Source organism: Apaloderma vittatum, unplaced genomic scaffold (assembly GCF_000703405.1).
Source record: "Apaloderma vittatum isolate BGI_N311 unplaced genomic scaffold, ASM70340v1 scaffold11079, whole genome shotgun sequence".
In the NCBI taxonomy this organism is placed as follows: domain Eukaryota; kingdom Metazoa; phylum Chordata; class Aves; order Trogoniformes; family Trogonidae; genus Apaloderma; species Apaloderma vittatum.
The window spans coordinates 9,143-20,872 of NW_009736976.1; the positions used below are offsets into that span (position 1 = coordinate 9,143).

An 11,730-nucleotide genomic window follows, 5' to 3' on the forward strand; every position below is an offset into this window, starting at 1 on the left:
TCATTTGGCCTCCTGCAGCACTCAGTGTGCACTTAGAGCCCATGTCATGGCCTGGATGCAGACACTAAGTGGATAGAAGATGGGGATAGTCCAGCTCTAACTTTCAGTGAACTATCCATGCTCAGAAAATGAAGTCACCATGTCCTGTCTGATTACAGCCTTCATCTAAGATTTGGCTTCTAAGAACAATGTGGTCAATTCAACATCAGCACTGCAGTGAATATTCCCTTTTCGGATAAAGGTGGAAACAAAAATTTTGCACTAAATTGTGTATGAGGATGCATAGCTACTTTGAGGGAGACTGCAATTGCAAATACAATTTAGGCCAAGGCCTGATGTGAGTCGGGAAAACCCACTGGAGGTAAACAACCTGTAGTGACTGGCACCAGTAACGTTTATGACTTACATGTATCTGTTAATGACATTTGAGGGTAAGAAGGGTATTGTGCTAGGATGTAACTGCTAGGCACATTACCCTGAAATAAATTATACCAGACACAGGGCCAAATTCCAGTGGCGCTCTTGCTTCCAACAGTTTTTCACAGACTGCATTTGAAAGAAAACCCTGGCTTTTGTAGGGTGAGGCCAAAGCAGCATGTCCTAGCTCAGCCGTGTGGATCTAAAGTGTGTGCGATGTACCCTGATTCCCTCCTTGACTGTTTTTTTTCTCTCTCCGTCTCCAGATGGCCAGTGACCCCTGTGCCAGGCGGCCAGGGCCCATGCTGGGCAAGCCGGCCGGAGTTGGCCCCTGCTACTGAGGCGGGGAAGAGGCAGGAATCGCCCTGGCCGGCACCATGGCCTCGCCACGGCGGGCCCAGCACGCTGGCCCTCCTGACGGGGGCTGGGGGTGGATGATCGTTGCCGGCTGCTTCCTTGTCACTATCTGTACCAGGGCAGTAACGAGGTAAAGGGGCTTGCTTCTTCTCTTTCTACTCTGTTTGTGGCATTACACCCCCTTGTGTTTTTTTCTTCCTCCCATAGGAAGAGGAACTGGCGTCTCCACTGATCTCCCACCACAGGGATTATTCTGACTAGCTACAAACCTCTCTCTTGCTACATTTTTCAAAGCTTCCTGAAACCACTAAGGCTATGGGGAGGGCTGAGGGATTATGAGCCCTCTGGTTTCAGCCTCTGAGAGCTGTTCAATCTCTTAGCACCCTCTCCTTGACTTCTTACAGGATCAAAGCCTGGGGCAGGCAGGATTGTTTCAGGCTGTGGTGGTTTGGTCAGGGAGGGAGGAATCATGTAGGGTCCCTTTGGGTCCACTGTGTCACTCTGATCCAACAGCCATGCTCCTTTCTGCTAGTCCCAGTGAACTTGTTTGGCTCCTGAGTCTGAAAAACCTGTAAACACCCCCTTCTTCTATGGCAAGCACCTCAGGTGCCATCCTGCCTGCAGCAGGTTTGTGCCCTAGAGAGGAGGCAGCTATCTCCACCCTTTGATATCCAAAATACACAGAATGTGTTTTTTAAAAAAGGCTTCTTAAAAGAAAGAACAAGAATAGACTGCTGCCTTGTGTAAACATAATGTATACATCCGGAATGAGATAGCTTCCACAGCTGCTGTTGGGTGACTTTGATGTTGGCTGGAGACAGAGGAGCCTGGTGTGTGTGAACACGGACATTTAAGATATATTAAGGAGATAAAGGCACCCTGATAAGTGAGGAATACTGTCTCAGTGGACAGTGTCTTGTTGAACAGTCAGTATAATGTAAATATAATGTTTCCAATGTAAATTTTACCTTTCTTTTGAAATAAAGCTGCCAGGTTTAGAGGTCTAAAGTCTAGGGTCTTGGAATCAACAGCACAAGAGACATGGAGATGCTGACACAATGTTCATTTATGTATGCACATATACCCATATGTAATATGGGTAGAGATTTCCTAGTAGATTTAATTCTTTTTTGCTGTTTGAAATGTGTTACATCCAAGAAATCATTTAATGGCTGGAACACATCTCAAGTATATACAAGAGTGAAGTATGTGCAGGAAAAAAGCTGAAGAAAGTGGTTGTTTGCTGATTTGCAGGAGGAAAAAAGAGGGCAAAAGGGATCTGTTGCTGATTCAGAAACCAGAATGCAGCTATTCAGCCTTTTAATCCGCCCCCCTGCAGAGACAGGTAGAACAGTAACACTCGTTAAGCAGAGCAAAGTAACCTCTCCTAGAAGCATTTTAATAAACTGTTGGAATGTCTGTGGGCTCCTGCTGTGTTTTGATTCTCCGTTTATGAGCAGTTGCTTTTCACTTGCTTTGCACTTGTACATCTGTGAACACATAGCTATAGGTAGTGTTGACTCTATAGGTACTATGCTGGTTCTGCCTGGCCGTTTTTTGCAGAGGTGAATGCCACCACTAGTGAGAAACCAGGTCGGTGAAGAACTGGAGAGCTGAGACTTTGTGTACTAGGGAAGCAACATCATGATGTGGTCTGTAAGTTTGTGATAATTACAACTTCAGTTTAGATCCAGTTAAAAATAATATCTAGCAGCAGATACCACTTTGAAGTAGTTATCTGTCTGAATTAGGTCCTACGTCAGCCTAACTGTCCAATCCCGCTGTTAGGATAATAGTTGGACACCAATTTGTGATTAAGCTGTTGCCAGCGCAAAGCAATGATTCTTGTCTGGTTGAATCACCCCAGCCTAGGTGCCTCACAGAGAGTACTGTTGAAATTACTCAGCTTGCATACATCATTTCATGTCTTGTCCCTTGTGCATTAAGGTAGTCCTTCATTTCCAATATCCTTTAGAAACTGTGTAAAAATTTCTGCATCTCACCGGGATTTAGGCAAACCACAGTTCTGATTTTCCTGAGCACTGGAGAGGACCTTCAAGTGGGTACTCTATACCCGAAGAGTGAGTCTAGTGTTTTCTGTGAGGCAATGTTCCACATTCAACAGATTCATGTTCATGTTTTCTTTCCTAGGTGCATCTCCATTTTTTTTGTTGAGTTCCAGGCATACTTTGGGCAGGATTATGCCAGAACAGCATGGATCCACTCCATTGTTGATTGTGCTACAATGCTCTGTGGTGTGTATTACCTTTTTAAGACTACTGTGACTGCTTTTTCTTCAGCTCCATCTGGTTTTAGCATGTTGAAAACTAGTGGAGTCAGCTGGGAAAGACAGATACTGTGGGGTCTCTGGGGTATGGTATATGCAAGTTGCTTCCCTCAACATAGTTGTGCAGGAAGGGAGTGTCTTCATACTATAGAGAAGAAGCAGAACTTTGTTTTGTCGAATGATCTAAGTTTTGAGAAATGTACTTTTGTCGAGGTCTAGTGGGACGAGTTGTGTTTGTGAGCTACTAACTGAGCACGTGTTTCTTTTGTGTTTTGATTGGAATCGTATTTGAGACTTAGCACAGGGCGTATATCTTGCCTTCAGATCAAGTCATAGTCATCCTTTTAGCAAACCTGCACATCTACGAATAGTCTTTTCCATCTAAAGAAAATTCAGTGTTACATGTGTTACATGACACACATCAATGCAGCAGTTGTACCAAATTACTCATAGGTTTACTTTAAAAATGTATAGCTGGGTGAAAATCTATGCTCTATGGGAATTTCTACAAAGGCACAGGGGCACAGTTGGAATAAGACATAGCAATTGTTCTGTGTCAGCCAGAGTCTATCTTGGAGAATAAAGAGAAATAAGGATAACCTTGACCTGGTATTGCAGGTAGTGAAGAGGAAGAGGGCTGGTGATGACAGGCCATGGGAGAAATGCAGGAGAAGTGTAGCAACCCTGGAGGTGGTCCAAAAGATGTGAGACCTCTCCTGTTTGGGCCTGACACGAAGCTCACATGGCCAGGGAGTGGCAAGGAAGGACACCTGAACTTGCTGAGGGCTGAAGTGCAAATTTCAGGTGGGAGAGTAGTGAACAGTGTGGGTTGTCACTGTGGCCTCTCTTGACCCCAAAAACTGCAGAGTAGCTGTATCCCGTAATGATTTTGATCTACTAAAATAGCTGCTGAGAACGGTAATGTAAATTTCAGCTTTATCCTGACTTTCAGGAAAATTGTTTTTTGACATTTTTTGGTGCTCACATCATCGTGATGGGGGGATGCTGGAAGACAACTCGGTGTAGCTGTGATCACTGATTTCTCCTGCTTGTCTATTGCTTCCTTTTCCTTGATGGCTTGCAACAAACCTTTGTGGGGACCTGGCATTAACTACCAGCTTTATTTATTTCTTTGAAGCCCCACTTGGGAGTTTAATCAGTAATCATGTATCCTGCCAAGTTGGTATCATGCTAGGAGGGCTGCTTGCATCTGCTGGACTAATTCTGAGTTCATTCGCCACCAGCCTGGAACATCTCTACTTATCATTAGGAGTCCTTACAGGTAGGAGGCATTCAGCCCCTTTGTTCCTGCCAGGAAGACAACATGGGAGTGTTAAAAATAATGGTCATTCCTTTCAAGAAGGGTGATCTCTTCTCCATGTCGGATTGCCACCCAACTGGTCAAGAGATACTCACCCAGTCCCTTCATTGTAAAAGAGAGGCTTTGGCTGCCCCCGTGAGGGCTTCAGCACTCAGTGAGGCTCACACAGCCCAAATGCAGCATACTGCAAAAACAATTCTCTAACTTCTGTTAGAGAGAGGACTACTGATAAAGCTCTGAAATTATGGGAGGACAGGAAAGACTGCTGTAGCAGCTGACACACAAAAATGTTTCCTTTTTTTGCTTGTGATTTGGAAGGATTTTGTTATGGTAGGAGTTCTAGACTACCTCCAAATATTTACCTATTAAAAAAACTAAACAGAGTTTAAAACAAAACAAAACAAAAGAGTAAGTGGGCAGAGGAGCACTGGGTTAACACCTGGTACCTCGGCTGTGCACCTTATTTTTTTCTGCATCACATTCCATTTGAAAAGCAGACAAATTGCTGGTTGGTAGTGTTGCTGTAGCAGCTCCTCCATTTGCTTTCAGGTATGGTGATAGCAAATGCTCTGTCCTATCTCCCTGTGTTTGCTGTGCACAGAGGAGCTTGAGAGGTGCCCATGGTCACACTGACATTCCTTCCTCATTAATATTGACCTGGTAGCCACGGTGATATAAGCCCTTGTACTTGGTCCCCTACTGTTTAGTAACAAGTTGGTGGAATTACTGCAGTTCTCATGCTGCCAACAGCTTATTTGGGCTTTTTTTAAAAAAAAATAAAAGCCTTATTATAGTGCATGTCACTCCTGTATTACAATGTTAATCTTTGACAAATGTGTTCATAACAAAAAGGCTCCTTGTAACTAGAGGGACTGTGCCACATACCATGCTAATGCCACTGAGGCTTCCTTAGTGAGAACCGCTGTGAATACTGAGGTGGAAAAGAAGTTGTACTTTGTACATGGAGTTGTAAAGAGGCAATTCTACAAGCAGTGGATTTCTAGTCTGTGGGGACTGATTAATGGAGAGGTGAACCCCTGGTAAAGGCCTTGAGAGGAGGTGGGAGCATAACTTTTGAAGGTCTAAAGCCGTAAAAGCTGCAGAGCTTGAAACTGTGGGAAGTGAAGCAGAGGGGAGCTGGGGGAGTGGCAGTAAGCAGCAGAGTTCCTTCTGAAAGGTATGAAAAGGTTTTCAACCCCAAGCTTTGCGTTTCCATCTTTCACAGGACATTTACTGGCTTTTGGGAGACCTATTTCACCATAACAACTCACTAAAAAATAAATGGTGTGTACTCCAAGTAGATTATGATTTTCACAGCTCTCGAGTGATGGTGTCTAGCTCAGGGCTGCTCCTCTGGTTCTGCTGCCCCAGCTCTCTGCCCTGCTCCTCCCCTTGTCTCCTGAGGGGTGTCAGAGTGGGCACCCGCCACCAGAATCCCTCTAATCCACTTATCCTGTCCTGGAAGGCTTAGTGCCCGCCCCACACAGTGCAGCCTTTGAGGAGGACGTGGCAAGCTGGTTACAGCGCCAGCTGATTAAGCTCCTCTATTGGCAAGTTCTGCCAAGGCAGTGGGGACAGTTTTACCCTTCAATGTAGGACATGCTCCAAAACCCTAGTCAGGATCTTATTTCTGTGACCGATTCAGAAATATATATATTAGTGTTAGGGCAAGCATTTGATGACCAAAATCTGCTCTCTGGTTCTGCAGCAGAGACCACAGTCCTTTTCCCTGTCCAAGAGATGGATCTTACTTGTATACTAAACTGGTCATGGCTTTGTTTTCTGAGGCTTTTCCCCTTGCTCTTTACTTGTAGGCAGGGATTTAAAATGGTCAGGACTCCAAGCAGCTGCTGTGTGGAGTTTGTTTAGCTGAATAAAAAAAGGCTTTTTGTAGAATTTTAATAACAGAGACTGTGTTTCAGAGGGCTCAAAACCTGATGTTCAGGGTTGCAACAGACCGAAAACCAAAGTGGTCCCTCATCAGGACACTGCGCTCAGTGCCAGCATCTGTGCAGACCCTGGAGCAAGATCTCATCTTGCATCCACAAGAGACTGACACACCATTCATCAGATGTTTTTTGATCATCCTTGGCCTTGTTATTAAGTGAACACCATCACTTCTTTCTGAGCCTTGTTATCGTGGATTAATGATGATCTATTAGGTTTGTCAAGTCATTGACCCTCACAGTGGAAGACAGGAGTCATCCTGGTTTTTCTTCACAGTATGTGACTGGGCTGTGAGGTAAAGAATCAGAAAAAAGTTCCTATTCATTTGTGCTAATGAAAGCAGGTTACGTGGTTTAATGTGTTTCATACGTCATGCTTAGTATCAAGCCACTTGCACTGTGCTTTCTCTTCCAGGACTTGGGTTTGCACTCTGCTATTCTCCGGCCATTGCGATGGTGGGCAAGTACTTCAACAAAAGAAAAGCGCTGGCATATGGAATAGCCATGTCAGGAAGTGGAATTGGTACCTTCATCCTGGCCCCTGTGGTGCAGCTCTTAATCGAGCAGTTTTCCTGGCGTGGAGCTTTGCTCATCCTGGGAGGCTTTGTTTTAAACCTCTGTGTCTGTGGTGCCTTGATGCGGCCGATTGCTCTTAAGGAGGACTGTAAAACCGCTCCCGAGTTGCTTGAGCAGGATTATGTCCCTGTAGCACAGAAACAAGACTTAAAGCAAATGTCCATCTGTTCACCTTTGATCAAAGTGTGGTCTCATGAATGTTTATGCTACTGTTCATGGAAGGAATATGACTTTTTACTGATGCCAGGCTTCATGGTGTTGGCAGTGTCGGTTTTATTTATGGCATATGGCTGTAGCCCTCTTTTTGTCTACTTAGTGCCTTATGCTTTGAGCGTTGGAGTGAGTCACCACGAGGCTGCCTTTCTCATGTCCATACTTGGTGTCATAGACATCATTGGTAACATCACCTTTGGATGGCTAACAGACAGAAGGTAATGGCTTATGGCTAAGCAAGTGTAAGCTTCAGCTAGTGGGAAGCTGGATATGAGTGAGGTGTAACACATATAGAAGTTAACATTATCATAGAATCATAGAATGGCCTAGGCTGGAAGGGACTGTAGAGATCATTTAATCCAACCTCCCTGTCATGGGATTATGGACTTTTTCTGTAGGATGTGTAGCTTTGAGAAAAAACAACAACATCACAGTCTAATTTTCAGAAATGCTTACTATTTCACAGTTTTTTCTCCTCTGAGTTGGTTCAGTTCCTCTGGTTAGTTGTTTTCTTTTCCTGAAGAAATGATGTGTTTGTGCTAAACTCTTGTATTTGACAGAGGAAACGTAACCCCCTGCATGAGGTATATAGAGCATGAGCCTCTGCACCTATTTCCTAGAGGATCTCACTCTGCCTTCCCATCTGTTTTGTGCTGCTGGGGAGGCACAGAAGTCATGTAAAAGGGTCAAGGGTCTGGCCCAACACTTGTGAGGCACATACTCAAAAGAACTGTCCTAAAATTGTTACACATTTTCCAGTATATGAGAATACATTGTGCTTTGCTAAATCAGCTCACTCCAAACACCTGTGTGCAACATTTGTAACACCAGTAGAGACTGGGTAAGTTAAGAAGGATTTTTTGTGCATATTCAGTCTGTGGGAAAAATCAGTTAGTAGTTTTGTGACACAGGGAGAAAGGAAATTGCCATCTCACTTTGCTCACGCTAACTCCAATGTTTAAGGGCTAATGCAAAGGATAACATATAAGAGAGGTATGCTGTAGTATTTTTTGCATAATACTGGGAATGCCTTGCTGAGCTGAGGTGTAAAGCCCGATGGAAAGCTGCTTTGAACATTGAAACTTCAGAGGGCTGAAAAATCTTGGCAGCGGAGCATCTTCACTTGCCAGGGCAGCCTGAAGAATCATAGAATGGACTAGACCAGGCAACACATGGCGACCGAGTGGGTATCGAACCCGCGATCGCGGTGTTGTCATTGTTGTCAGCACCGCACTCAAACCCCTGAGCTAACTGGCTCCCCTGGCAGGCAGCATGGGCTGCTGCTTACCAGTTGTTTCTGCAGCTGTAGACATTTTTCCCTGCCTAGGCTCATCAGCTTTGATCTTTTCATCTTGAAGACTGTGTAAGAAAATGGCCTTAAATTTGAGCTATACAAAAGAAGGAGACTGAAGTGCTTCATGCCAGGGCATAGAAACCGAGATGCTGTGTCCAAAGATAAACTTTTTCTTTTCTGTTTTGAAATTTGCAGGTGTTTGAAGAAGCATCGGCACTTTTGCTACCTCTTTGCTGTGGGAATGGATGGCCTCTGCTGTCTTTTCCTGCCAGTTCTCCAAAACTTCCCCTTGCTTGTTCCTTTCTCATTTACCTTTGGCTACTTTGACGGAGCATATGTAACGTTGATCCCTGTCGTGACAGCAGATGTAGTGGGAACTTCTTCCTTGTCATCAGCACTGGGTGTTGTGTATTTTCTGCATGCCGTACCGTATCTAGTGAGCCCACCTGTTGCAGGTCAGTTCAAAAATAACTTTCCTATAAACTTATTGCTGCTTCATATTTACCTGGTGATGTAATGTAAAAGGAGAGGAAGGGCAAAAAATGCACACTGAATGTGGAGGTAGCCCCTGGGCAGGGAAATAATACACCTAGACCTTCATTAGTCTCTAGATCTCACTGAAGCCCAGCCTTGGTGGGATGATTTCTGCATATAGAGTGAGTTGAAATTTAAAAAACCAAACCAGTATGGAATGGGGCTTCTAAGAGCTGTTACAGCATCACTTCATGTAATTCAAAAATTCTGCAAGTCGAGGGAACAAAAAATTTCACTGTGACATGACACAATTGTGAAAATGTAACCTAAAGAGAGTTTCATTCCAAGGTTATTTGTTTTGTGTGTGGAGAACTTGATCTTTTAATCTCCAAACTGCCTTGAACAGGTGGGTGACTCAGCTTCACTACTGCTTGGTTTTAAGCTCATCATTGTTAATATCTGACCATCGTTTTCCCCATCGGTTCCATTACAGTGAAGTAAGAATGAGAGCCGTGCTTCTATTACTCTTTAGAAAGAACTTGACATGATTTTTAATATTGTGAAAGGACAGATATCTTTTTTCAAATGAACAGTCTTGCGTATTTTGTCTGCTGTTCACATTGATTCCCGATTAATCTCTGCTTCTGAAGCTTTTAATTTAATTTTCTATGGCAAAAAATACCGCAAAATGGAATGAAGTGATGCATGAGCCTAGGATGTAGCTCACTAGATGTTTCTGTATGAGGCTCTCACACACACAGTATTTAATCCCAGGGCTCTCTCAGCATGTCTAAAGACTGCCAGTTAAATCCATGCAGTTGAAAGATGTTTATTTAGTATTGTGGTGATGACTGCTGTCCCTTTTCTCATGGGTTTGACCTCTAAACAAAAGCCTATAAAAATCTTATCTGCCTGCTGAGGGCATGATTTGTAAATTTGGTAGACCTTTGAAAAAATATGTTTTCTTTTCCTACAGGTTGGCTTGTGGACACAACTGGCAGTTATACTGCCTCATTCCTCCTCTGTGGATTTTCTATGATATTTAGTTCAATGTTATTGGGCTTTGCAAGACTAGCAAAGAAAATCAAAAGAACCCATTTGCAGTCATTTACCAATGATACCAGCACCAAACAGCACATCTGGACAAATGGGGCAATGGCTTATTCTGTCACAGCAGAATTAGACCAAAAGGGTGCTGAATTTCTGGCTGCGGATACAAACAGCCACAGCAGCAGATGACGAGTGCTGACGGGACTCGGCACCACGCAGCCGTGACTGAGACGGAGGTGGCTCTGTAGTCTTGTACTGTTGAAGATATTACTCCTGTGAAACAAGGCATCCCTCAGTTGATTTTTTTTTTTTTAATCTGTCACATTTTAACTGGATAAACATTACATACAGCAACAGTAATACTAAGCGAATGCAGTAATAGGAGAAAGCTAGATTGAAAATAGAGTTTGTAGATACAAATGTTCACAGATTTATTTGAAGTGCAGTGTATCGACTCCACAGGTATTCTCAGAGATGATAATTGGCTATAATCAAAAGAAAACTATAAAGTAATCAATCAGTAAAACTGAACAATAAATTTTAAATTATTTTAAAAATATTATTAATGAAATCAGCTTTTTTGCGTTCTGATCTATTGTGTTTCAATGGAGCAATCATGCACGCCACCAAAAACCACATTTATCAGTCTACATTAAATGTTTTGCAAATAACTGTTTCAAATGCCAAAGCCGTTTTGTTTTGTTTTTAAAATCTATCAGGAAACTGTGATTTAGGCTGAAAGTAGCTCTAGGGCAGCTATAATTTTTCCAGTGTGCCTGAATTTTGTACAGAAGTTTCAATTTAATTTCAAATATGGTTTTAGGCCTACTTTCCCAAGCCCCCTACAGCAAAAAAAATGAGATAGTTGCTGCTTTTGTTTCCCGAATACCTTTACAGGTTGAATTTCTAAACATCGACATCCCAGGTATGATCCTCCAGCTGATCCTTGTCTAGGAGGGTGGAAGAGATGTTGTGACTCTTCTACTATCTGAAGAGGAGTAAATTTGTGCCCAGAGGACTAGGCACAGTGACAGATAAACCTGCTTTAGCCGCATCAGTTGGAAAAAGCCCAAAGGCATCTTGGGAGAGCAGAGGAGAGGCTCATGTTTTTTTCCAAACACAGAGCCTCTTCCTCCTGTCAAATCAGCAGCTGTCAAAGAAACCTAGAGCCCGTGCATGCCCACTCCACAAGCTTTTAGTAAAGAGGATGCTGGCAGACAAAGTTGCTTCTGTGGATTCCAGTGGCAGGTTTGTCTCTTCTCGGGCCCAGGAAGTGTCCCTGCCGGGGTGCAAATTGCTCCTCATTTGTGCCAGCCGAAGAGCTGATCCCGTCCCTTGTCCCTTGTCCTGGGCGGTCAGAACACAACAGCTGCTATGTGCTGACAGTTTCCTGCTACTTGTGCGAGGAATATGCTACATCTGACTGCTTCATCGGAGCTATAGACTTCTAATGTAGCTCCTGAGGTAAATCACTGATGTGGTGATCTAATGAATAAAGGAGTGTCTTCACATTTCCAGAGGGAAACTGCTGCCAGCGGTGGAAGGGCTTCACATTCTGCAATGCAAATCACTTCTGTGTTTTGATGCTGTATAGAACTGCATTCTGTTCATTAGCAAATTGATCAGAGTCCTAATAATTTTCAGCAGTGCTGAACTAGTAGTTTCGTTAATCTGCAGTGTATTCAATGGTTGCTCACAGTGTCCTATTCCATTCTGTGCCTCAGAAGGGAAAGCAGCACAGACTGATGTTCAACAATTTGATTTAGATCAAAGGTACAGCCATAAGGATATAATG

At 43.5% G+C, this 11,730-nt stretch overlaps 1 protein-coding gene across 1 annotated transcript; it reads left to right on the forward strand.

Annotated features, from left to right (window-relative positions):
• Positions 1–794: 794 nt before the first annotated feature.
• On the forward strand, positions 795–10,124 carry SLC16A12 (solute carrier family 16, member 12). The gene is made up of 6 exons (XM_009877171.1): positions 795–904; positions 2,926–3,029; positions 4,200–4,343; positions 6,744–7,335; positions 8,607–8,866; positions 9,862–10,124. Exons 1-6 carry the CDS (start codon positions 795–797, stop codon positions 10,122–10,124), a joined length of 1,473 nt encoding a protein of 490 aa, XP_009875473.1.
• The last annotated feature ends 1,606 nt before the right edge of the window (positions 10,125–11,730 follow it).

Coding starts and splice junctions, on each gene's coding strand:
- SLC16A12 (XM_009877171.1), top strand. CDS start 795: ATGGCCTCGCCACGGCGGGCCCAGCACGCTGGCCCTCCTGACGGGGGC. Junction 3,030..4,199: donor TTGTGCTACAATGCTCTGTG/GTGTGTATTACC, acceptor ATTTCTTTGAAG/CCCCACTTGGGAGTTTAATC. Junction 8,867..9,861: donor AGTGAGCCCACCTGTTGCAG/GTCAGTTCAAAA, acceptor CTTTTCCTACAG/GTTGGCTTGTGGACACAACT.